Below are 26029 nucleotides of genomic sequence, written 5' to 3'. Positions count from 1 at the left end.
AAAGAAAAGTATTCGGGTAATGCAACTAGGATTTGTCATGCCTTTACTTATTCTTGCAATAACCGACCTGTAACCCTACCCTCGATATATAAGATGAGGCAGGGACCCCCTCCAAGAGATCTCATACGCTCAACGCGCAATACGATCGCCATACATGATGTAAGGTATTGCGCTATTCAGCGGCCCGAACCTGTCTAAATTGTATCCGTGTTCACTTCGAGATCCTAATCTCGATGAAACCCCTCCAATCAATCTACTACCTTGGGATATCTCTTGGTAGGTTGCCGGTCTAAACATCAACAGGTAGCACATGATAACTGGGTTAGATGACAAGGTTAGGCCCAACCTACGCCCAACATATGTGTGGCCAGACTTATGAGTCAAACTCTGGATGGACATCAATCTCAACTTCTATAAGAAGTATGGGTATGGCAAGCGATTTGGCAGCACAATAATCAACTTATTATATGTGTCCTAAATGACTGGTAGAAGAGATTGACAAAACAAGATGAGCTTTCTTCTGGAAAGGGAAAAAACATGTAAGTGATGCTAACTGCATAGTAGCATGAAAACCTCGTGTCGTCGGTCCTAAGAAGGAGGTGTTTTAGGGATAGGAAATATAGAACAACAAAACACCAGTTTGCTTCTAAAATTTTTGCACAAATTTCAAACACAACCAAACTCTTTTTTACGACGGTAAACCGACCTAGGACTGGGAAGGCTTTCATCTGGTCTGAGGATCGTACTTTAACGACGGTTTTCTCGATCAGTCTTCTCAGAGAAGGGATGGCTTCGTCGTTTGCCCCAGGGGAATGACAAGAGCAACCTTGTCCATGTGTGAAAGAAATCCTTGCCGACCATTTCGCGCCTAAATTCAAACACGGATTCCTCTGATCAAAGAAAAAGGAAATTGCAAAAAGGGGGAAAAAAAACAGAACAGAACAAACGAAGCTAGATGCGCGTCGCGACGTTCCGGTACCAGGCCCTCAAGGAATCCCTCGCCGCCGCCATCACCTCCTCCTCCTCCTCCCCCCACGCTGCCGCTGCCGGCGACCCCCGCCTCCCCCACGCGCTCGCCGTCGTCTCCGGCCTCGCCACCAACGGCTACCTCGCCTCCCTCCTCGTCGCCCGCTACGCCCGCCTCGGCGACCCCGATGCCGCGCGCGGGGTCTTCGACGCCGCCGCCGCCGCCTCCGCGCCCTGCTCCTCCTCCGCGCAGCCGCCGCCGCCCAAGCCGCTCCTCTACAACGCCATGCTCCGGGCCTACCTCGCGCTGGGCCTCCCGCGCGAGGCCGCGCTGCTCTTCCGCGCCATGCCCTCCGGCTGCCCGCCCGACCGCCACACCTACCACCTCGCCGCCACGGCCTGCGCGCGCGCCCCGGACCCCGGGCTCGGCCGCCGAGTCGGGGCCGCCGCCGCTGCCGCCGGGCTCGCGTCCGACCTCCTCGTCGCGACGGCGCTGGTCGGGATGCACGCGGACGCCGGGGACATGGGCGCCGCGCGGAGGGTGTTCGACGGAGTGCCGCGCCCGGACGCCGTCGCGTGGAACGCGCTGATCGGCGGGTACGCGCGCGCGGGGCGCCTGGGCGATGCCGTGGAGGTGTTTGGCAGGATGAGGTCCGTGGACGGAGCGCGGCCGACCGAGGCGACGCTCGTGAGCTTGGTTTCTGGTTACGCCGGTTTCGGTTCTTGGGGGGGCGGGGGCATGATGCACTGCGTTGTGGTTAAGTCTGGCTTCCAATGCAGCCTCTTCGTTTCCAATGCTCTCCTGGAGATGTATGCGGAGCTGGGCTCTTTGAGCGAGGTGGTGACAGTGTTTCGGCACATGGAGGTGAAGGATTCTGTAACTTGGAGTTCGATGATTGGTGGACTTGTTTGGAATGGGAAACCGGGTCATGCTGTTAAGCTTTTCCACTGGATGGTTTTGAATTCGGAGGTGTTGGTCACACGGTCTATCTTGCTTAACGTGATTATGGCCTGCGCTGAGTTGGGGAACTGGAGGGAAGGAAAATGGATTGAAGAAAACTATGCACTGTGTACTGGCAGTGCATTCAAGAGAGATCCCTTTGTATTAACTGCGCTTATATATATGTACGCTAAATGTGGACAGTTAGGTTCCTCTGAGAGTCTTCTACATGGCTTTGCAGTGGTTAGAAGCGACGTGGTTGCATGGAATTCCCTGATCAAAGGCTGTGGAGAGCTTGGACAAGTGGAGAAGGCATTTGAGTTTGCAGTAGAAATGCAGAGGATGGGAATTGATCCGGATGCTGTTACATTCTTGGAGATCCTACCAATGATCTCGTTGATTCCATCACTGAAGAAGGGGATGGAAGCACATGCTCAGATTGTCAAAAGGGGTTTCCAGAATGAACGGACAATTGCTAATTCACTTATTTCCATGTATGGTCGATGCGGCAGTCTTCGTCTTTCAGTTGGTGCTTTTACTGGGATTATGGACAAGGATGCAATCTCTTGGACTTCTATGATGCAGGTATATGCATGGAATGGGCTTGCTGCAGATGTTGTTAAGCTTTTTGAGCTGATGAAGGAAACAGAAGTACAACCGAACCACTATACTTTTGTTGCGGTGTTGGCTGCCTGTAAAAACACGGGTCTTGTTGAAGAGGGAATGGGCTTGCTTAAGTGCATGAAAGAGAAGTATGGTCTAGAACCTCATATTGAGCATATTTCATGTGTTGTTGATATGCTCTGTCGTACTGGACGCTTGACTGATGCATATCACCTGATCCAGAATTCTCACTCTGAACACGCAAAAAACCCGGTATTGTGGGGAACATTACTAAGTGGTTCCCGTTCATGGGGGAATTTGGTGATTGGAGAAGTAGCAGCTAGGCATCTCCTGTCCTTGGATCCAGAAAACAGAGCTAACTATAAGATGCTGGCTGATATTTATGTTTCACTTGGGAGAAGGGACGATGCTGATGATGTCCTGAGACTGTTGATGTCAAGAGAACTGGACTTGAGACCAGGCTGTAGCTGGACTGAAGGTGGCTAAAGATTGCAATATATGCTAGAAGGTATGATTTAAGTATGATTATATCAATAAATGTGAATTAACATTTGCGTTCAGTTGGAATTTCTTGTTCCATATACACATCTCTCGTGTTAACATTAAGGAGTAGTCCTCTCATGCCATTTCAAACTCAAAAATTTCCAGCTCGTGTCACTGATGATGTGGGTCCAGGCCTGACAATGGATGTCATGTGAGAGATTAGGAAAGTTTGCAGTGGTTAACAAGTAGCCTGACAGGATTAAGCTCACAAATAGACATTTCTTTTATCAAAATTAATTTTTTTGGGGGGGGGGAATGGTAAGATGGTCATTATAGTTACACCAAGAATTACATTTGAAGCCATTTTCTTTAAAGAAAAAAATAAATAGAACAGAGGGCAGGAAAAACAAACTAATGAAGGATCTAGACTATTATGCTGCACCTAGATATCCTCCGAGTGTTACCAAATTTAATATTAAGTGATTGCAACCAATGACAGAATTAGGAGTTAGGACTTTTGTACTTTCTCGAATAGATGGAATACGAATATCTATGTTGGCTAAAAGGTTTCCATCTTGGTCCCTTTATTTCTTCTTTTTCTAAGGATGAATAGTGTACTATGTGCATGAGAGACAATTACTGTTGTTATTCTATTTGACAGTCACTTAGTGCTGGTCACCATCTCAGTGGAGCACATCGAACAGCTGCACCAATAACTTGAGATCCATGCCATAAAGCATATTCCTTGTTTGCTTAGTTTACAATTATTATTTCATCTAGCCTACTTTTCTTATCTAGGTTAGGCCAAGTAAACATTAACCTTTCAACTTCTTCTTGAACCCTATGATGCTCAAAGAGAACCGATATTATGGGGACTACAGAGATTTCTGGAGCAAGTCTCATCGAAGGCTATGTTATTAGGGCTCCATGGCATGTTTTAAACTTATAATTACTAAAGTACCACAGGGTCAAATACAAATCAAGAAGGTTGAAAATTTTGAGGCTTATGTTGGGCCTTATGATGTTTGTTCATTTTATGAGAATTGTTATTGCAATTATTTCTCCAATGGGATAGTTCATAATAAATATATCATATTTCTCTGATGATTCAGGCAACATATAAAAGGCTTGGAAAATTTGCTAAATGCCATCACAGAGAGTCTTTTTGTTTGATATACCATTGCAATTGCAATGTGAATTGTTAGGAACATTGGGTTTATCTCGTTTCCTTTCTCTTAATCACCCTCAGGTAACCATTGGCTAGTGTTTTTTTAAATAGAACCCTTGCTTTTAGAAAATTTACCAAGAAGGTTCGATCAGGACCTGCTATGAATTTGTGGTGAAATCAACTAAAGTTAATAGCTTCAAAGCAAATCATGCAAAAATCTAGGTAGACAAAACACAGCAGAGTGCACAAAACCCATGTCGGTACTGAATACTGATGGTTATCACTGTCTGGACTCTGTTGTGTTCTATGAGTTTTTTATGTCCATATATGTTGTAAGTGCTTTAGGTTGCAGAAAGTGGCATCTTCAGACTGGTAGATGCTATGTATTCTTCATCTGTAATAATGTTAAAGTTGCAATACCTTTTGTCTTTTTCAGTCAAGCCCCTCATGATTTATTTACCACCGACTCTAGAATCGAGATGTGGAAAAACCTTTTCTTTTCCTTAGGACCATGACCACCTTTCTGGAGATATAACCCACAATTCGGGAAGATTCTGATAAATTTCCTTCTAACATAGCATATCGAATCAGGGAATCGGCATTACAACATGGGCTCTATCAGATAGAGGTTTTACAATGTACCAGGAGATTTTCAAAGTTATGATTATTCCGATACTGTTACAGTTGAAGGTGCTACATGTTCCAATTATTTCATGCCATTGAGCAACATTGTCCTGCGTTATTGCACTCGCACAATACATTGTAAGAAACTCTGATTATGAAGAAATCATCGCAATTTGCAAGAGGGGACTAGTTGAAATTGTCACATCACCTGGAAATCTGAAACAAGCTGTTGCAATCAGAACTGAAGAAAATTTTATTCCTATGCATAATGTCTAAGGGGGTGTTTGGATCTTTAGTCCAGACTAAAATTCATGTCACATCGAATATTCGGAGGCTAATTAGAAGGACTAAATATGAGTTAATTATAAAACTAATTACACTGATGGAGGCTAATTCACGAGACGAATCTATTAAGCCTAATTAATTCATCATTAGCACATGTTTACTGTAGCATCACATTGTCAAATTATGGACTAATTAGGCTTAATAGATTCGTCTCGCAAATTAGTCTCCATCTGTACAATTGGTTTTGTAATTAGTCTATATTTAATACTCCTAATTAGTATCTAAACATTCGATGTGACAGGAATTTTAGGAGGGGCTAAAGAAACAAACACCCCCAACATGAAATGTGAGAGTTAAATTTGTACCAGACTACCAGTTATAGGATTGTAGTTTTCAATTTTTATAGAGGAATCTGCACATTAACTTGATTCATAACTCAAATGAGAGTTGGTTTAAACCTGACAGATATACAACATGCTCCACCAAATGATTGTTAGTTACATGCTTATATTTCGTCCACCAATTTCTTTTCTTCATTAACAAGTTCGACCATCTTCAATTAAAGTGAAAATTTCTGGTACGGGTAATTCCTTTCTTCCAACTTCTTCAATTTATCTCTGGTTATTCTTATAACTTACGAAGCATGCACTAAAATGCTTTGTATTTTCCAAAAGTATGTCCTGTATTTCCTCTTCAACTTCTCTGGATGAACCACCAGACAATCAGTTTCCTAACAATTTGATGTATACTAGAATTGCCTTCTGCTGTTATCTTGACTAAAAAGAATCTACGTGCGAAGCTGATGCTGCTTCCTAAAGGAATAACATGAAGGCATGGAACTTTGGGTGTTTTACTGATATTTGGTTTAACAATTTACATTTCCTCTCAAATCACTTGACGATTCTGCTTTGCGATACCTGCATATACAGGAAGTAAAGGGTATGAGAGCTTTAAGAGGAAATTTGATTAAATCTATTCAGATATCTCAGTGCAGGCTTACATTTTGTCCGGAAGCAGGGCTGCTTCAGTGCTGGATCATCTTCAGGAGGTTGCTGTCCAAAGATCATCTCACAGCTCATGTCCTCAAAATCTGAACAGTGGTAATTAATATAGGGGGGATAAGTACATATGATTCTGATTATCCTATTTTGATAGTTAAGTAGAAAAATAACTGCTTAAATATAAAGTTTGCTTTTGTATGATCCAGAAATAGAGATGTTTTATTCAGGTTTGGAATGCTGATTTGCAATACATAAGAGTGGAGAAAGTAGTGAAGATAAGCTCGCAGTGTGCCATTAAGCTAACATTCATTGGCTATTACCAGTGATAACCACTTGACAGGACAAAAGGAGTACCTAGCAGATTCCAACACAAATTGATCTCCAGTTGTCTCGACTGATGTCATTAAATGTCAGCATCTTTTGACCTCAAACAATGATTGGTGTGGTTGAAATATTTCACCAAGAATGAGTCAAGACTCACAATAATTGCTTCTCATAAGCAAGATTTAGTCATATTGCCATTATCGTTGAAACATGCTGGCTCTATAATGTTAAGGCAAGGTGCTTGTACTGTACTTGGTAACAACAAACCACTGAATTGTGGAATGGTTGGAATCTACTATCTCACAACTTGTTTCTGTTATTTGCAGTTTCCCACTAAGAATTACAAGTAGGAGGTACTCCATTTTCTCTGTACAACTTGAGTGCAATTGCTCTACAACCTGCAAACATGTTGGTCCCACTTCAATCTTTTCTGTCCCCCAGATGGCAGCCTGTGATTCCCATGCCCAAAAAAGGCATAGTGCCTCAATTCAGAAGGTGTACGTGACAGGATCATGAGATTTAACACGTTAAGCTAACTTCTGTATTTTTCATGTGGGAATCTTGATGAGTTGCTTTCAGCATTAAGATTCCATTTCAGAGCTAGTATGAAGAGTTGTGTGGCTATGGACATGTTACATGAGATGTCCATATACAAAGATTTCACCAGCACTACTTAAAGTGGAAAAGTCATATTCTGAGTTCACTTAGGTTTGGCAGCAGTCAGTGTAATGTTGAGCTATAGAACAATTAGGCTAGTGACCAAGGAACTTACAGTTAAGGTTTTGCCACATTTTCTGACTTTGAGATGAGGTTTCTTGACTGTCAATCCACTAATTTCTTCCCAACTTTATTCAGTGGCTAGAGTTGATTATTTCTCTTGGAGTTTAAAAATCTAAGTGTTTATGCTGTTTTACTCTTTGATATGTTTGGTTTCTCAGGCTATCATCTCATGGATAAGAACAAATGGAACTTACTGGGAGACATGTAGACAGCCGTGCCAAGTGAATCTTGGATGAACTTCTCGCATGGTATCTTGCAAAGATTCGTGCACATCCCAACACAGTTGGTGCTTTCCAGAAATCTGCCAGAGTAAAGATAAGGAAGAAAAGGTCAGGAATACCAGTACCACTATCCTGCTCTTCACCATTTTTTGATATGCCTGTACCTTACAATTTTTTCCCTTGATTTTTTAGGGTAGTTGCACTGCATGGGTAGAATTGTATATTGCACTAGCCCTGTACTTTTTGTTCTTTTTTCAAATGTATCCCTATTTATATAGCGAGTTTGTGGAGTATGAGTTGGATTGCCAGTTCGCCACAATTACGACATGGGCAGTACATGTTGCATTTCAGCCTCAGTTCCTCCATTCCTTTTCCAAGTGGTTTTATACTTGAGTAAAGATTGACATATTGCAAAAGGTTTGTGTGGAGGTAATTTATGGTGCAGATTCATAACATGTCAATCCCACAACAGCTAATCATGTTCAGATAGACCTTAAGAATTTATACTAGCTATGAAGTGCTGAGACTCAGAAATCATTTGAACAATATATGCACATCCGACAAGAGAACTTTTTTCTGTTCAGTTATTCATACCTATTAAACTTATGCAATGAATTCAATCTGCATTTAGCTTATTTATGCAAGCAAAGAATTTCTGGATGATGAACGGACTACCTGCATTTGGGGACGTAGACCACATTCTTCTCTTTCCTTCCATCAACTTCTGATTCCCTGACCTTGCATTTGTTCAGTGACACAATGATTACTCATGCAACTTTATGAATACTGCTGGGGATGCGTATATGTAAGAATGAAAAAAAAACATATTGGAGAATGTTCCATCCATGACTGCATTTTCCACTACTATATGCTCAACATGCACGAACTCTTGACAATTCTCTGTTTCAGGCTATTCCTTTGTCATTCCTGAAATAAATTATTTCATGGAGGAGAAAGAGTGTATACAAAAAAAAAGAAAAAGAAAATTATTATACCTCACATGGTCCGACGAGCCAAGGGAAGAATATGGTGGTGAAGGCCGCGAAGTACTCCCGGGAAAATCTGGAAGGTGGCATCATCACCTTGATCTGCCCAACAGAACGAACGATGTCAATCCAAGCTGAGGTAAAATAAAATAAATTTACCTTCTGTTCAAAGAAATTTATCTAGTTTTCAACAATAGACATTAGCTTTCTGGAGCGTAAAACTACTTGCCATTGTGAGGATGTAGCTGGGGAACGCGCGTTCGAGAGCGGTGGCCACAGTCTGCCACTGCTGTTCAACCCTGAACAGCCCGGAGATGGCGAGGGCTGCCTCTATCAGGCCTTCGTAGCCGTCCTTTCCGTTCTTCATCCCTTCATATACAATCCATTGAATGAATCCATGCTGGTATGAGTACCAATCACAAGACTGTAGGGAAATTAGTTAAACAAGCTTTCCCATGCTTTTTCATGCCTTTTTCCGCTGTCAGCGCACGTTTTCTGGGGATTGGATGAGAAAATTGAGAGGGCCAGCATGGGGTTTGGTCTGGTAGGGGCAGAGGGCACTGTGGAGAACAGTGGAGGACACCGTGGCGGTCACTGTGCTGACCGGACACCGTTTCACGACCGCGGTGTCCGGTCCCATTACAGTTGATCTAGGCTGTCCGGTTCAGATCTGACGGCTGAGGATAAGGCATGGAGGCACAACGTTCCACTACAGGGGGGGAAAAAAATCCGCGTGCGTGATGTCTTTTTTGAAGGTTGACCACCATTGCATTCTCTTGGGTATCTTATCGCAAAGAGAAGAAAGGGCTGGAGGAGAAAACCCAAAATTAAGGATAGATTCAGCCACTACTAGATTCCTAGAATGCGCACCTCACACCTGTGCGAATCGCAGGTTTCGACCTCTCTTAGTTGTCCATATGCTGATGCACTTCCGTTTCATTTTCTACAATTTGTTTTTATATATGTATATATATTTACCCCCTCGTATTGGATGAATTAAGAAGCTTTTTCATATCTTTTGGCTTAACAAAACACTTGCCAATTCGTCTTTTTAAAAATCGTTTTTTCAAAAACACCTAAAAATTCAACAAAGATTAAAATTTATAAGAAGAGGTTCAAGTAGCCATCAGCTCTAGTCCCTAGAAGCCGAGGAGGGCATCTATGCTCGGGACAAAAACTTAGCGTCACATCATGCAGTCGCTTGCATGATTATCAACATCGATCCCTGCTAAAATACATACAGCGGCATAGGAGGAGCACATCAAAAGAGACGCATGAATCCAAGACCGAAAAAGAACACGACTTCTTAACAAGAAAAACATGTCGGTATTCTCAGGGAAAATACGTACGAATGCTTCTAAAAAAAAGCATGGGATTGTTCGCCGAAACCTTGTCAGCTTGGCTCATGCAAATCCAATCGCAGATTCGCAGTCATGGAAACGCCATGGCTGGCCATATGCAAAAGCTTTCGACGACCATTCCAAAGGTGGCGAGAATGTGAAGGCGCAGGAAGTACCAGAAGCTTCTTGAAGGCTCCGGGACAGGTAGCCGATGGCCAGATTGTCGAACCAGTTGTCGCGGTACACCGTCGTTGCCGGCAGTGTCGGCGTCACGGCCGTGGTCTCCCTCACCGGTGGCGGTGGCGGCACCGCCGTCACCATCTTGCTACTGGCCGGTGGCGGCGCCGCCACGTTCTGATGATGCGGCCTCGCCATGAACGCCCTCACGGTGGGAAGGCGGCTAGGCTTCCTCCTCGTGTAGTAGCTTCGTTTCATCGTCTCCGCCGGCGACGCCGGTAGGAGTAGGACGCCATGAGCGTGATGAGCTCCAAGAAGCAAGGAAGAAGTGGCCGCGACCTCCATGGCTCTCGCTCTTCGCGTGTTCAGAGAGAGAGAGAGAGAGAGAGAGAGAGAGGATGCTTAGTATGCAGGGGGTTGTAATATAAGGCGTTGTGGTTGACCTATATAAACTGAGAGCGAGGTGCAATTTGCAAAATTGTGACGGCGAGAGGAAGTGCCAAAATGGCAGGGAGGCAGCATCTCTTGCAGTGGTGGGCTCGGAATCAATCATGCATGCACAGTACTGGTATTGGTCTTTTCTTTTTAAATTTTCCCGGTGACGAGGCTGCAACAAGAGGTAGTACACCGTACACCCATGTCTGAAAATATCGAGCATATGCTTGCTCGACACCCTCTGCTAGTAGGCTCGTGTGGGATAGATGCCTGTTTTGCTTGGCCTACCATTATTGGCATGATTCATGATGTTGTCATTTGAGGTGGAGGAAAGAATTAGTTACCACGACGTTTAGGTCTCGTTAATGCGCTACTAATCATCTAATGCCATTAATTTACCTTGTTAACCCCTAACATACCTCGATTTGTACACAGATATCACTTGTGCACTAGCCACTTTTCACGATGTTAAGAGCCTGTTTGGTTTCCTTTGCTTATCCATAAGCAACTTAAAAATAAGCAAATAAGTTGCTTATAACCCAAACACTCTATGCTTATAGAGTTGCTTATAAGTGTCAACCAGCCAGCAGATACAAAGACACACGAAAAAAAAGGTTTTTTTTATTTATTTTCAACAATTCGTGGACATCTCTTTCAACAAATTGTGCTAAGATGTGGATAGGGTCGGGGTTAAAGATTTACTTGAACACTTACCTCGGCTTCATCACCACATCAAGTGGCAGTTCCCGAGTCGATCATGTATGTAGCCTAAGTACTGGGTCATACGTTTCTCACGAGGGACACGGCGAGAGTGGACAAGATCACAAGAACCTTGCCTCTCATGCCTTTGGTTTTTATTTGTACTCCACTCACCAACCAACGTGTTTCATTCTATAGTTAATTGGACCTCAGGCAGAAAGCAGGTTCGGGCACTCCACCAGCAGGAATATAACTCTTTTCTCAGGGAATATTTCGGGACACCTCCGTGCCACAGATTTGGGATAATACTGTCACTATTATTCACTAACTAATTTGGGAGCTGCCATGCATTTAGTATAATCCAACTAGTAGGGCATGCTTGGTTCTTACTAAACAAGCGGATAATGCAGTAATCTGACAGCGAGCTTGCATGCACACATGGATTTACAGACTTTTTTCTTTTTGAGAAAAAACAGCTTAGACTTTTGGACCATGTATATATGAAACTCAAGCTGTACATATACCCAGCTGAAAAGACTTTCTTTTTCCTGAAGAGAAGCAAGTAGTTTAACTTCCGAAATCAATGTAATACCAGAAAAATATTTGAGGCTTTGAATTTCGTGATCTTCATGATGCAAGTATGATGTGAGAAAAGAATGAGTTGCCATGGCAATGATGCATGAGTTACCATACCGTCTAGTCTTCCCTAATGCTCTAATGATCCATTGGTTTACCTATGGTGCAGATAAGAACGGCATCAAGATTCTAACCCCTGCCTCCACGGCTTCATCATCTCATCACCAAACTAAATGGTGGTTCTCGAATGGTGGCTATAGCCTAGCTCTGGGGGCAATGTTACCTTAAATGCTAAATGGTCGGTCACCTACCGTTTAACTCTTTATTCAGACTAAACAGCTAATTAAATGGGTTAAACATCCATTAAACGGACACTGACTAGGTACTGTGTAGCATATAAGCAAGTTAAATGGTCGTGTAGGCGAACACTGACTGTAGGCTACTGGGCCATGCGTTTCTCACAAGAGACACGGCGAGAATGGACAAGAGACATGTCTCTATTCACTTTGGGTTTTTGCTCAGCAACCAAACCAATAATGTCTCGTTTTCCATTTCAGGAATGCCATCGTTTGCTCGGGGAATATTTCAGACATTTCAGGAATGCCATCGTTTGCTCGGGGAATATTTCAGGGCAGCCATATATTGATTTTGGATAACGCCAACTGTTTTTGGAATTTGGAAACTACCGGTTGCTATAGCCCAACTAGGAGGACACTGTTAATTGGCTCCTAGAAAACAAGGTGACATTGCAGTGATATGCAAAAGTGTAGTGTATGACATTGCAAAAGTGCTTTTTTCCGTACAAGTATTTTCAAAGCTATTGGCAGCTGAATTTTTTCGAAGCTCACCAAATTTTAGTCAAAGCGTCAAGTGTACCCTTTTTTTTTTCGGTGCACACCAGCTACCACTGAGAAAATAATTAGCTATAAATGTAAGTACTCTTATTATGAGTCAAAACACCTCGAACGCACGTAGGTGGATAACTTTCGCCACAAAAGACCTGACCAACTGAGCTAGACGTTGCACGTATCTTCTTATTAACATATACGAATCCCAAAGCATATAGCTTGAGCAGATCTTTGTAATTTCTTGCCCGAAAGAAGGAATTACATCTCAAATGGGATAAAACAGAAAGGGACCTTTGTCGGAAAATGGTGGCATATCTCGTCAGAAAAACCATCAATCGTTGGTGATGCATGTGCATCATATGCCTACTGTTTGTAGGGTAGCTCATCCGCACACTGACGCGGCCTTGTCCATTTTCGCCGGCCGCATTGTACCGTCCCCGGCCAGATGGGCGAATCATCCGTCGTCTTCTCGATCGCTTGCTCCGCCGGCGTTTACAACGTGCCCCGGACTTCGATTTCTGCCCCTGCGGCAACACTTGGTAGCGACATGCATGCTGGCTAATATTTGTCATTATTGACTTGAGTCCTATTATTTATAATGTTCGATAAATCCTTTCGACTTGAAACAATAGAAAGGCGGAAAAGAGGCCTTGTCGCAAAGAATAGTGGCATCCTATCATCAGGACAAGCTGCTGGTGATTACAATAGTCGCATCATACGCGTACTATTTGTCCCTAATCCCTAATTCGATCGTACGCTGCTGGTGCAGCAAGCGTCATCCTGCAGTTGCTTCAGACGCAAAGCATGCAGTAATTTGACAAGCTGATGGACGTTTCTGCCCACGACGTGTTTGCCCGCACTAGGCGAGGCCAACCAGGGGCAGAGCTGTAATTTGACAAGCAGTCTCCACTCTCCAGCACACGCACATCTCAGGTACAGTACGTAATTTGCGAGTTGCGATTCACCTTTGGAGCTCTCTTTTCGCTAATACACATGTCACCATTGACTTAGGTCGAGCCATCTGTAGCCATGATCTACCACTGTAAACTAATTTGACTCGACGCGTCAAGCTGTCTGCAGTAGTGTTTGCATTTGCACAACAAGAGTCTGATAAGATCACATTTTGACCGCGTGCAAATTTGCCCCCCCTTTTTTCAATTTTTTTTTTATGCTCAGATTGTTTGGAACACAAGCACGGTTTTCGGGCAGTTTTGCAGCGTAAATAAACACTGGGATCTTAGGCGTCGCAAAAGTTCTTGTGTCCGATATAATTTCAAACTTAAGCTCGCTCTTTCCAAAATATAAGGTTGGTGAATGATGCGGACCACAAATGTCTCTCGACAGCTTAGCCTTTGGGTGAACTTGACGATGAACGAAGCTCAATGCCTTCTGATGCATATATGAATGCATTCCAAGGACCCCCATAGTGTTCGGCAAACTTTTTCCTCAACCAAAGAAAACAAAACAACAAATGGTGACATCCTATCAGGATATAATACTGGCGCATCATAATTGTAAGATCCTTTTTGCCCCTTACTCGTACAATGATGCAACAACCTTCATTCTTCCTGCAGTTGCTTCAAACGCAAACATCAGACTCCTTACCACTCACATATCCAGTGACGTCAGTGTAGTGTACGGTCACAGCAACCAGGCCAATCATTCGGGGATCCCTGCTTCTGTTGTGCTTGCTGACGGACATTTCTGGCCACCAAGGATGGCCACTTGAAGTGACCTCGTGCCGCACCAAATGAAACCGACGAGGGGCAGAGTTGACATTTGACAACCTGCCTCCAGCCTTCCAGGTGCTAGTTGAGTGTACAACGTATGAACGTAGCAGTACACAATACATATTGTTTAAGTCAGCTGCAACTCACCTTGGAAGGTTTTTATCTCTTTTCGTTAATATCATCACTGTAAACCTGACTCAACTCATGATTTAACTCTTGACTGAAAGTGTTTGCACAACAACAATCAGATAAAATATCATATTCGACGCCGTGCAAATTTGCTCCTTTCAATTTTTATATTCAGATTGGTTGGAATACAGGCACAGTTTCAGGCAGTTTTGCAACATAAATAAACACTAAGGGTGGTGGCAGCAAGAACAAACCCATCCTGCCACCTTCAACAAATCCATGGAAAACACAGTCAACCAGCGTCAGCTTGCAGTCGCCTTGCCGGCAACTTTCTGGGCGATCCAACCCAGGCCATCATAGAGGCCCTCGCCGGTGATGGCGCACGAGGCCTGGATGTGCCAGTCGTGGTTCTTTATGCTGTGGAGGGAGAGGGCGTCAGTGATCTCAGCGGGGGACATGGCGTCCTTGAGGTCCTGCTTGTTCGCAAACACGAGAACCACTGCACCCTCCAGGTCCGCGTGTTGGAGCAACCGGAAGAGCTCATCCTTGATGATGTTGATCCGAGCGCGGTCGGTGCTGTCGATTACTACGATGACAGCGTGAGTTCCTCGGTAGTATGTTGCCCATGAAGTTCGTAGGCTCTCTTGTCCACCCAGATCCCACACCTGATGTATTCAAGCATATGATGTTAGAACAAACAGTGCATTGGTATTTGCCAAATAACAGCAAAGAATTGCGTCAGTTTTCGGCTAAAGATGCAATCATTTGGACACCATCTGAATATGGCAGTACAACTCTTATTATTATACTTGGCACCGGAAAACAACTTATATTGGGCTTAAAAGAAGGGAAAAAGAGCTTGTTTCCAAGTGAAACATGTATAGGCCGCTAGCTGACCTTGTCCCATGATGCTAGTAAAAGCAAAACACTGATGTTGATAAACAACGAAACATAAAAGATATGATAAATCCTGCAACATGGAAGAACCAAAGACTTTCATAGTAAAGAAGTAACATGATAAACATCATCCATAGTTCATGCAACTTGCAGCAAAACATATATTTTCAGGAGACAAGCATATGTGACAATACATAACTTAAGTCTCAAGCATATTCAAGTTTCAGGTCTCTTTGGCGTATTTTATTAGCAACTCCCTAAAACAGATGCTTTTGTTTCCTTAAAAAAAGCATGAAGTAAAGGACTGTTGCATTATAAATTGCAAATACTACCTCATAAAGTGGTACTTTGACAGTACAAGTTGTCATGACTCAATTCTTTTAATTTATTTTTGCACTGAAGCAGTCAAAAGAATATATTCTCCAATCAAAAGTATGATTGCAGGCATCATAATTTTCTTAGCAGTTTTTGCACAGGCTACCAAAGATATTTTATGCATTTTAGTCAACGGAAACTAAAATGTCTGGAGAGTAACCTGATGACTCAAATCTTTTAAAGCAAGCACATGGTAAAAATTCTATTTTTGCCCCTTACCTCTGTCTTTGATTCAGTTCAAATGTTCAATTGATTACTATATTTTTTTTGAAAATTACAATTGATTACTATAAGACACTATCTTTTTACTCAAAGCTGCATCCACTACCCTGAAACCAGCAAAACCATTCAAAGCCTATAAACATCAAAGATGAAGGCTAAGGAGTACACCACAACAACAAAGATTAAATCCACTAGTTAAGAAGTTGAGGTTGAACTCACTAGTGTTATACCCAACCAAACATTCCATGACGAGATTTATTTCTGTGGGTACCATATTGAGTTATGTGTCAGTGAAACAAGAAAGAGCTGTCTGCTTGAGTTAGGACAGAAACTAGAAACCAAGTTCTCCCCACAATGAAACAGAGAGATGCTCCATTGTTGTTCCTTGTGTATACCACCTGGCCATCGCATCCAACTTAAAAGGTTGAGCTAAGAAGTTCCCAGAGGACAGATCATATACTCATAACCACTCGATACTAAGTGTTGATGGATTCATGCAGTATTCACCACCAGTATGGCGGACTGGCGGTATCATACCGACATGCAAGCTAACCAGATCTCAGGCACCACATTATTCATCCTAATCGATGGAATCCCCAATGTGCTCCCTCTTACACAACCTCAAATACCCACAATGGCTATGAACACAGCCTTATAGATATGACTACGAAAGCTGCCCCCCTCCCCAGATCAACACAGTCGGCTTTGCGGTCACGCGACAGTCTCCCTGCAGTTCAGGACATCTCAATCTTCCTACGAATTGTACATCAATCAAGGGAAGTGACGATTAATAACAAAAGCGCAAATTTTCACCTTTCTTCTCCCCCTCTAGAACATAGATCTTAAGCCTAACGGACAAACGCGCCTTCCGGCGCTAAGCTTGATCCAGCGGCGACCGCGGAGCAAGCTAGCCGCTTTGTGACCTGGACGGGGGAACAAGGAAGGAGAGCGAAAGGAGGAGGGAGCCGGGCGGGGGGGCTGACCTCGAAGCGCAGGTTCTTGAAGACGACCTCCTCGACGTTGCTGCCGATGGTGGGCGCGGCGGTGACGGCCTCGCCGAGGTGGAGCTTGTAGAGCGTGGTGGTCTTGCCGGCGTTGTCGAGCCCCACCACGACGAGCTTGTACTCCCGCGCCGGGAACATCAGGAACCACACGCGCGACATCCACGCGCCCATCCTTGCTCCTCCTCCTCCTCCGGTACCCTCCCTCCGCGCCGGGGCAAAATCTGAATCTTGCGCGCGCCGGCGGCTGGTGGGTGGATCGGGGATCCGGTGCTCGCGGGCCGGATCGATCGGGCGATCGATCTCCCGGTGGTGCGGATCGAGTCGGAGGAGGAGACCGGTGTCGCCGGGGAAGGAGGAGGAGGAGGGGGAGTAAGGAATCGATTGACGCGTCGTCGCCTGCCGGACGAGGCGGTTGGATGGATGGGGGGATATTCGTGCTCCGTCCGTGTGCCAAGAAGTTTCGTCAGTCGTTGCCTCCCTCGTTGGGAGAGGGAAGAGAGTGCCAGGAGCCTAGAACCGGGCCGGGCCGGGCCGGGGCCTACAACCTGGTTCTCTTTTTCTTTTTTCCCATTTCAGATTACCAGCATAACATTATGTTCATTATTATGTAATAATGCGAATATGCTTCTAGGTGTCATGGAAAAATACTGGTACCTTTCATGAATCATTTGTGTATGTCAGGGAAACTCCTTGTGCCTAGCTATAGGTCTATTTGCAAGTTTAGAAGCTCTTATGCCCTAACATTTTGACAAGCGTAAAAACGAACCCCTAATGTTGAATAGACCTAAAAATGATGACGACCTATTTGACAAACATGTACGATTCCAAGTGAAATGATGACGACCTATTTGACAAACATGTATTATGGGAGTATGACTGACTTGAATATTGTTACTTTTCATTATATATATTTTTAGCCTTTCGACGGTTATAAGTAATTGTGTGCCTTAAACAATAGGTAGTGGATAATAATGAAGATGAAGAGGTTGAAGAAGGGTGGGCATCCCTCACAGTTAAAGCTGAGATCTCCAACAATCACGAAGGAGAATGTGCGTTTAAGCTAGCACTATGTCGCTCTCAAGTTTGTTGCATGTCGCCCACAATGTGAAGCTTGTCACTAGTCTAGAAGGAGATCCGTGACACTTCTATATCATTTGTTGAAGTATAGAATCTATAGGATGGAGAACATGCTTGCTATCAAAGATATTGCCTTTTTTTTGTTTGTTAATGTTTTTATTAAATTAGTCGTAAATCTTGACACATGTTACTGTTACTATGATCCATAGGATGGAGGAACTGTATCGCTATGTTTTTTATTGGCACTGAACTTTGATCCAAATGTTCAAAAGTGCTACAATTAAAATTTATCATATAAACTTCCGCCGTACATAAAATTTGTTTCGTACGCATACTTTTCGCATGCAAGTACTTTTTTGAAAAACTAATTAAAGTACTTGTTTGCTAGTAGGACAGTGGAGGTAAAAATGGAAAAAAAAAACCCAACAAAACAAAAGCCAGGGGCAAAGAAAGAAACTACTCCACCCACAACGTTTTGGGTGTACAGCTACAGGAGTGGCACATGAACTTTCGGCAAATATTCAAAATGTGCTAAGATAAAATTTAACTTTTATCGTATAAACTTCCCCGTACAGGAATCATTTATATGAAATTTGTTTCGTATGCACAGTTCTAGCATTTAAGTATTTTTTTTACGGTAATGCTGGACTCGTACGTCCGACGTGTCGGACGTTGTGTGAACCCACGTAACCCTCTCTTATCCACATGTTTTTATCCTTATCTTTAGTGGCAATTGGACGACATGCCATTTATTTTCGTTTAACACTGCTCACCTTTGATGAGGCAGTTGTACTTCAATGGGCCTCGCTTGTGCCGGGCGGCTCTCCATTGAGTGAGCAATGGCGCTTCGGCGGGTGCTCTGGTGAGCGAAGCGGCGAGCGGATAGCAGTGCTTCGACGGCTACTTCGGCAAGCGAAGCAGCGGCATAAGGTGAAGCTTCGGTGAGCGAGTGAGCAACGGCGTACGGCAGCGCTTCAGTGAGAAGCTCAGCTACAATAGGGGTGGAGCAGGAAGGAAGGGTGGAGGTGACCGTGTGCTCGCCTTGCTACCATCCTCGGTGTCGCTGACGACTTGCGAGGTGTGCTGCAGACAGGCGTCAGCCGCCGGAGGAGCTGCTCCGCCAGCAATGGACTTGGCCGACTGAGGAGCCTCACGGGGAAGGGTGCCGAGCGCCGCTCCCCCGCGGCTAGGGGCGAGCTGCGCCGGCCGCCACCATCCTCTTCCTCCTCCTCCATTGTTTCCTAGCGTCGGATCCCGCTGTGCAGTGCTCCTCCTGCCGGGGTTTATTGCAAGTATGTTTCAAGTGTTTCAAAAGAATGTAGTAAGTGTTTCATGTGGATGTTGCAAAATAGATCTAGATGTTGCATATGTTTCACACACATGTTGCAAGTGTTTTATCTGGATGTTGGATTTTCAATGAGAGATTTAAATTGTTCCATGCAACATGAAACAAATGTGCGGCGGATTTTTTCCTCATCATCAACATATGGCTAATAAATTTTTTTGAACATGTTTTTTTAACGTCGTAGACGTTATTTTGGAACAACGGAGCGTCCGATAAACTTATTTAACTACTTGCTTGTAGAAGAGCGGAGGCAAAAAGGAAAAAAAACAGCATAACAAAAGCCAGGGCCTCTCGCCGTTCCAGACCGGCGCCGCGCCGCCGGAGCTCTCGCCGAGCCCAGCGCCTCCCACCTATCGTGGCCCCCCGTCTCTTCCTCGTCTCGCGTCATCCCCGACTCCGAGGCGCCAGCGCCGACCTCCTGGCGCGAGGTTGGCCTCTCGCCGGAAGGCGAGAGAGACGGCGGAGCAGGGTCGCCCAAATCTCATGCGGCCATGTACTCCCGTGCCCGCCTCTCCTCCATCTTCCGCACCACAGCGTCCTCAGCGTCACCACCGCGCGCTCCCCACCTCGCCCTGGCCGCCGCCACGGAGCGCGTGCGGTCCGGGACGTTCGGCCCGGAGGACGCACGCCACCTGCTCGACGAATTGCGGCGGCGAGGCACCCCCGTTCCCGAGCGCGCGCTGAACGGATTCCTCGCCGCGCTCGCGCGGGCACCGCCCTCCACCGCCTGCCGCGACGGGCCTGCGCTCGCCGTCACTTTTTTCAACGCCATGTCAGGAGCTGCCGGCCGAAGGGTGCTGTCTCTCACGTTCTGCACCTACGGCATCCTCATGGACTGCTGCACCCGTGCGCGCCGCCCGGATCTAGCGCCGGCCTTCTTCGGCCAACTCCTCAGGACAGGGTTGGGCGTCGATGTCATCACATTCAGCAACCTCCTCAAGGGCCTCTGTGAAGCAAAGCGGACTGACGACGCTTTGGACGTGCTGCTCCACAGGATGCCCGAGTTGGGCTGTGTGCCCAATGTTGTCTCCTACAGCATACTTCTGAAGAGCTTCTGCGACAACAGAGACAGTCGGAGGGCACTTGAATTGCTCCGGAGGATGGCTGAGAAGGGATCTGGCTGCTCACCCAACGTGGTCTCATACAGCACGGTCATTGATGGCTTCTTTAAGGAGGGTGAAGTTGATAAAGGATGCGATCTAATAAATGAAATGATGCAGCAGGGGATTTCACCCGATCTAGTGACTTATAACTCCAGTATTGATGCACTGTGCAAGGCAAGAGCAATGGACAAGGCAGAGGCGGTCCTCCGACAAATGGTTCGTAAAGGTGTTCATCCGGATAACTGGTCATATAATAACTTGATCTTTGCATATTCCGCTAGGGGTGAGTGGAATGAGGCGGTCAGGATATTCAAAGAGATGACTAGGCGGGGTCTCCTACCAGATATTGCTACGTGGAACTCGTTAATGGCTTCTCTTTGCAAGCATGGAAAAATTAAGGAAGCTAGAGATGTTTTTGACTCGATCGCAACGAAGGGCCAGGAGCCTGATACTGTCTCATACCTAATTCTGCTTGATGGGTACGCTACTGAAGGATGCTTTGTTGATATGACAGACCTCTTCAATTTGATGCTAGGAGACGGTGTTGCACCTGACGTCCGTATTTTCAATGTACTGATCAAGGGATATGCTAAATGTGGAATGCTGGATCGGGCTATGATTATCTTCAGTGAAATGAGGCATCAAGGAGCAAAACCTGATGTGGTAACCTATTTGACAGTCATAGCTGCACATTGCAGGATGGCTAAAATGGACGATGCTATGGAAATATTTAATGAAATGATTGATCAAGGAGTAGCACCCAGTATAGCTACTTACCAGTGCCTGATTCAGGGTTTTTGTACTCATGGTGGTTTGCTGAAAGCTAAGGAATTGGTTTTTGAAATGATGAGTAAAGGCATGCGTCCTGACATTGTGCACTTAAATTCAATAATAAACAGCCTTTGCAAAGAGGGAAGGGTAGTGGACGCACAGGATATATTTGACTTACTTGTAAGTATCGGTCTGCATCCTGATGTTTTTGCGTATAGTTCGCTGGTGGATGGATACTGCCTAGTTGGCAAGATGGAGAAAGCATTGAGAGTATTTGATGCTATGGTGTCAGCTGGCATTGAACCTGATGTTGCAGTGTATGGCACACTTGTTAATGGCTATTGTAAAATTGGAAGGATTGATGATGGGTTGAGTGTTTTCAGAGAAATGGTGCATAAGGGAATTAAGCCCTCAACTATTGCGTACAACATTGTACTGGATGGGTTATTCCAGGCTGGGAGAACAGTTTCTGCGAAGGAAAGATTCCATGAAATGATCGAGAGCGGGATCTCAGTGGGCACTGACACATACAACACCGTTCTTCATGGACTTTGCAAAAACAATTCCTTTGATGAAGCAATTGGGCTTTTCAAGAAATTACAAGCGATGAACGTAAAGATTGATATTATAACTATTAATATTATGATTGCTGTAATGTTCAAAACTAGGAGTGCTGAAGGAGCTAAATATCTGTTTGCTTCCATCCCTGCAAGTGGGCTTGTGCCTTCTGTTGAGACTTATGATTTAATGATGACAAATCTTATTAAAGAAGGGTTACCGGAAGAGGCAGATGATGTCTTTTCATCCATGGAGAATGCTGGCTTTGATCCCAACTCTCGACTGCTGAATCATGTGGTCAGGGCGTTGCTAGAGAAACATGAAATAGTCAGGGCTGGAACTTATCTTTCTAAAATTGATGAGAGAAACTTCTCTCTTGAAGATTCAACAACAATGTTGTTGGTCGATCTCTTCACAAGCAGAGGGACATGTCAGGAGCAGATAAAATATCTCCCAGAAAAGTATCATTTTCTTGCTGGAGCTGGCTCCAGTTGATTGTTACAAGCTTAGATGCCCAGAAAATCCTCTTGTTTGTAAGACAGGAAATTACCTGGACACTAACAGTCAATTACATGTGCTATTTTCTCTATTGGCATGATCGAGGTGTGACGAGCTGGTTGCATCTTAGGAAAAAAATGGATAAGGACTTCTGATGTGGAGGTAAGTTTTTTCCCACAATATGTGTAAATGAATATTTTTTGGAATCTGTTCTAGCATGCATTTGCCACAGATAGGCTATATATGTTATTTTTTTAAAAAACAGTTAGTTGGCTTCATTTGCAAGTATTTTTTTTTGTAGATTTCAGTGATCTGCTTGATATGCAATTACCCACTTACTTTTTGCTTCGATGATGTTTTTGGTGCCCCACATATAAGGGTTGTTTTTGGTAGCATATTCATTCAGCAGATCAGGCAGTGTTGATTAGACTCTCCGATGCTATACTTTCAGTGTGATTTTCTTTTTGTTAATGAGGACCCTCTACATTAAGGTTCATACATCGATGGTGACTGACCCTACTCTCCCTGTCATTGCCTCCCTCTCTCTCCTCTACTGCAGCCAAGCCCTAGTGGAATGATGCTATGGCACGCTAGTGAGCAACAACAAGCGCCGCCTTCATCGGACCTGGCATGGGTGAGCCTGGATCTGGAGTTATCCGTCGCATCACTGTCCTTTCTTGTGACCAACTTGTTGCCCACTCTTGGAGGACAGGAAGAGGGAGAGAGGGGACAAGGAACTAACAATGGTGCCGCCGGGAAGGTGGCTGTGGTCAGTTCTTGGGGCTTGCGCTAGGCAATTTCAGCACGCTTCTCATCACCTCCACTGGCCATTTCTCCTCCGAGCTCGCCTGCCAAGGTACACACACCATCGCTCTGTAAGTCTCTTCTGTTCTTTTGTGACAACAGCAATGACAGTGTACATTGCCTCCTCAAGTAGGAACTGGTATTTCATTGAACACAGCACTGCTGAAAACTTACTTGATTTTGGTCATATCTTCTACGTAAAAGGTGGAACATTTCAACTAGCTTAGCTTCAGTTGTGCCGTGAAGTTCACAAGTTGTTCATGCTTGGCTGAGGTACAAGCATTTGCCTGTAGCAGCTTCAATTGCTCAGCTAGCTTGTTTCCCTTTTTTTTCCCAACAGAACATGTTAGAAAATGGTACCATGTTCAGATGATATTGTGAAGATAATACTGAAGTGTCAAAAGCCATAATTGTGAAGATAAGACTGAATTGGAGGTTGCCTTTCAGATGTTGAAGCACTGACATCACAAACATGTCCTGTTTTATGGGGAGACACTCATATGTAAAAGGCAACATCTGATGCATGTTTTGATGATGATGCTTTTCTCACTAAAGAAATGTTTTAATGCTACTTTTATTATATTATTTATACGAGGAAATGGCGACTAATCATTAACTTCATTCCACCAGCAAAAAAAAAAAACACAAATTGTACATCCACTAACACTTCAATGACCCTAGGAAACTGAACTTCTACTGCTGCTAAGCATGCATGTCCGCATTTCTTGCAGCCTTAGGTGAGCTCCTGCAATCATAGCTCTTTGCTCTCTTTTTCCAAATGGGAAGCTGAATGACCTGGTATTTGTTTCAAGCGCAGACAGGTCTCTTGTTGTAATTATGTTACCTTGTTCTTCTTTTGTATTCCCCACCAACATTGTATTTCATATTGGCCTGCACTAACCCATTTATGCCTGCACTACTACTCTAATATCAACTAATTTATTGATATTATTTAGTCATAGGTACCTTTGACATGTGTTTGGTATATAACAATGAATCCTGCCAACAGGCTCTAAAGGTGCCTGCAATGTTCTTATAGGGATAGCAATGCATGTGTACAGTTTGGACAATGCTCACTTTGTGATGTTCCACCATTGTGTATCAGTAATTCATCTCAAGATTAAAAGCTACAGCAAAACCTTCCTTGGCAGCTGCAATTTACCATGTCTGCTTGAAGTTACTATTTCTACCTGTCCTTCACGTCTCTGATGCCACTCCCACTCTACATGATAAATGGTTCGCATCAGTTTATTGTCTTTCAGGTCGACAGGGGAATCAACTGGGAAGAAAAACTGCCTGGTGCATCTGAAGAGTCTTCTCAAGGTTCCGACTCCATTCTGCTCTGCTCTTTCTGGCATAGTCGCAGATGTATGGCACAGGTGTTGATGTAGTGGTAAATCTATCTATGCAGAAATAGTAAATCTTTTGAAATTTGTTGGGCACTTGAACTATTTAGTTGTTCTGTAGATCAACGAACTGTGCATAACTGAATTTCAGTCCTTATATGTTGGAAAAAGTAGCTCATAACTGTTTTCTGATTTTTGAACACACAGGCTTATAATTGTTTTGCGTAACTTAACATCCTATATTATCACTGCAACAATGAAAGGAGCATAGTTCTGGAGTGCCACTTGATTTATAAACTGGTACCTGCAGAAGTGCAGATCCCTGGGAAGTTCCGGGGATTTTTGTCCCTTGAACACTATTTAGTTTAGCCACCATCAAACACAGTTCCTAATTGTTGAATAGTCATAGGGTTGTGTCTTGAGAGGATCATATGTACCCTTTTTTTGTGTTGTTAGTTGTGACTTTACATCTCCTATCTATAAGGCAATTTGAGCAATATCTCAGAGGAAGGAAATAAATTCTGTCCTTTTTCTCTTTTATGTGGCATGGGGATTGTTTGTTACATGAAGTACGCTGCCTGCATGAATAATTGGTACAAAGGCATATAGGGTTTTATTTACAACCGACCAACTAGGGTAGTACTTGAACCGCGATTCGTTGCAATAACTAGTAGGTTAATTTACTATAGCATCTCCATATGCTTATTGCTTCATGGGCTCTCTGCTCAAATCTGCATATTATAACAGCTTTTGGTGATTGTGTTCTATTGTTTCAGATTTTTAGAAGATGTCTGCGTCACTCCGTGGTGCCATAAGGTTATTAGCAAGTTCTTCCATGGTTCATCTCTATTGCAATCGGTACAGAGCAATTGGTAATCACAACAATACAACCTTCCCGGCAGGCAACAAGTTGCCTCTTGCTGCTTCTCTCTGTTAAGGCTCACCTTTCATTCGCATGTTCTTCTTGTGGCTGCTGTTATCTTGGGCATGGCCATGCCTTCCTGCAAATGTGACAGAGTAATGTCATAAATTCACCCACAAAAGAATTTGAGTACTACTGCATATGTTTCATTTCGTTATCAGTTGGTGTAATTCACAGATAGCTTTCCGTCCAATTTGTTTTTGGGGGCGTGCAGAACAAGGTGCAGTCCAGATTATAGCAAGAGCAGCTCTCTGCTTTGATAACCACACAGATCTTTGAATACCAGTCTGATGTTTGTCAAGATCATTGGCACCATCCAGTCTTAGGTTGCCAGGATCAAGGATGGCATGATGGTGATTCGGGACTTTGAGTCCATTGGTGGAGAGTAGTCTGTTGTACTACATCTTTTTCTTGTGGCATTTCAGTTTGGTACCAGTGTGGCAGTGTGGATCAAGTGATAAAGTGGTCTGTACTAAGTCTGAAAATAAAGAGCTTTATTATAGATGTAAATTACTATCTATTGATGTGCCCTCTCCTTTTAAGGTTTCAGTTCCCGTTTTCAAGCTGATGCTTTTTTTTTTACCAGGCGTGATGTTCTTTTACGGTTGTTGAGCTTATTGGAAACATGTGTACAAATTCATTTCTTATCTTGTTTGCAGCCGATGCATTATTCGATTCAGTAACGACATGGACATTCGTGCGTGTGGCTGCTCTTGGATGCAAATAAACAATTTATGCTGCAATTCTGAAATTATATTATCTTGCAAATAT

At 44.0% G+C, this 26029-nt stretch overlaps 4 protein-coding genes across 26 annotated transcripts; 2 read left to right on the top strand and 2 right to left on the bottom strand.

Annotated features, from left to right (window-relative positions):
* The first annotated feature begins 921 nt into the window (after positions 1–921).
* Positions 922–8868, top strand: LOC117867124 (pentatricopeptide repeat-containing protein At3g16610). Of its 2 annotated transcripts, XR_004643141.2 has the most exons (4): positions 922–3038; positions 7354–7524; positions 8326–8541; positions 8648–8868. XR_004643141.2 is itself a non-coding variant. In XM_034751469.2 (2 exons), exon 1 carries the CDS (start codon positions 956–958, stop codon positions 3014–3016), a length of 2061 nt encoding a protein of 686 aa, XP_034607360.1. In that variant the 5' UTR covers positions 922–955; the 3' UTR covers positions 3017–3038; positions 4126–4994. The 2 variants fall into 2 exon arrangements, 1 of the variants encoding a protein (XP_034607360.1); XM_034751469.2 differs by lacking the exons at positions 7354–7524; positions 8326–8541; positions 8648–8868 and adding an exon at positions 4126–4994.
* On the bottom strand, positions 5919–10264 carry LOC117867125 (beta-carotene isomerase D27, chloroplastic). 4 transcript variants are annotated; one of them, XR_011899083.1, is made up of 7 exons: positions 9919–10264; positions 8632–8771; positions 8412–8504; positions 8092–8153; positions 6446–7496; positions 6091–6180; positions 5919–6007 (listed from the first exon to the last, which is right to left on the bottom strand). XR_011899083.1 is itself a non-coding variant. In XM_034712349.2 (7 exons), exons 1-7 carry the CDS (start codon positions 10262–10264, stop codon positions 5976–5978), a joined length of 870 nt encoding a protein of 289 aa, XP_034568240.2. In that variant the 3' UTR covers positions 5919–5975. The 4 variants fall into 4 exon arrangements, 3 of the variants coding, with proteins under 3 accessions (XP_034568240.2, XP_072151887.1, XP_072151888.1); XM_034712349.2 differs by having other exon boundaries at positions 7390–7496; XM_072295786.1 differs by having other exon boundaries at positions 5919–6180; positions 7390–7496.
* A 4204-nt stretch (positions 10265–14468) lies between these two features.
* On the bottom strand, positions 14469–17311 carry LOC117833805 (uncharacterized). Its single transcript, XM_034713405.2, has 2 exons — positions 16814–17311; positions 14469–15001 (listed from the first exon to the last, which is right to left on the bottom strand). Exons 1-2 carry the CDS (start codon positions 17003–17005, stop codon positions 14639–14641), a joined length of 555 nt encoding a protein of 184 aa, XP_034569296.1. The 5' UTR covers positions 17006–17311; the 3' UTR covers positions 14469–14638.
* Positions 17312–19500: 2189 nt separating this feature from the next.
* Positions 19501–25807, top strand: LOC117833037 (uncharacterized). 19 transcript variants are annotated; one of them, XM_072295506.1, is made up of 6 exons: positions 19501–22348; positions 22746–22820; positions 22899–23042; positions 23722–23811; positions 24238–24313; positions 25113–25807. In XM_072295506.1, exon 1 carries the CDS (start codon positions 19748–19750, stop codon positions 22181–22183), a length of 2436 nt encoding a protein of 811 aa, XP_072151607.1. In that variant the 5' UTR covers positions 19501–19747; the 3' UTR covers positions 22184–22348; positions 22746–22820; positions 22899–23042; positions 23722–23811; positions 24238–24313; positions 25113–25807. The 19 variants fall into 19 exon arrangements, with proteins under 19 accessions (XP_072151607.1, XP_034568281.1, XP_034568288.1 ...); XM_034712390.2 differs by lacking the exon at positions 23722–23811 and having other exon boundaries at positions 24253–24313; XM_034712397.2 differs by lacking the exon at positions 23722–23811 and having other exon boundaries at positions 24253–24358.
* The last annotated feature ends 222 nt before the right edge of the window (positions 25808–26029 follow it).

The sequence above is a fragment of the Setaria viridis genome, chromosome 8 (genome assembly GCF_005286985.2).
Source record: "Setaria viridis chromosome 8, Setaria_viridis_v4.0, whole genome shotgun sequence".
Taxonomy (NCBI): domain Eukaryota; kingdom Viridiplantae; phylum Streptophyta; class Magnoliopsida; order Poales; family Poaceae; genus Setaria; species Setaria viridis.
Note: the sequence above shows the minus strand (reverse complement) of the source record. Positions and strands in the feature narration are given on the sequence as shown.

Bases quoted from the DNA above. Each gene is read 5' to 3' on its own strand.
- LOC117867124 (XM_034751469.2), top strand. From the start codon at position 956: ATGCGCGTCGCGACGTTCCGGTACCAGGCCCTCAAGGAATCCCTCGCC.
- LOC117833805 (XM_034713405.2), bottom strand. From the start codon at position 17,005: ATGGGCGCGTGGATGTCGCGCGTGTGGTTCCTGATGTTCCCGGCGCGG. The intron at 15,002-16,813 runs GTCAGCCCCCCC...TGAATACATCAG, and splicing joins TCAAGAACCTGCGCTTCGAG to GTGTGGGATCTGGGTGGACA.
- LOC117833037 (XM_034712390.2), top strand. From the start codon at position 19,748: ATGTACTCCCGTGCCCGCCTCTCCTCCATCTTCCGCACCACAGCGTCC.
- LOC117867125 (XM_072295786.1), bottom strand. From the start codon at position 10,264: ATGGAGGTCGCGGCCACTTCTTCCTTGCTTCTTGGAGCTCATCACGCT. The intron at 7,497-8,091 runs GTAGTCCGTTCA...TTACTCTGGCAG, and splicing joins GTCTACGTCCCCAAATGCAG to ATTTCTGGAAAGCACCAACT. The intron at 6,181-7,389 runs GTAAGTTCCATT...ACCACTGTTCAG, and splicing joins GGCTGTCTACATGTCTCCCA to ATTTTGAGGACATGAGCTGT.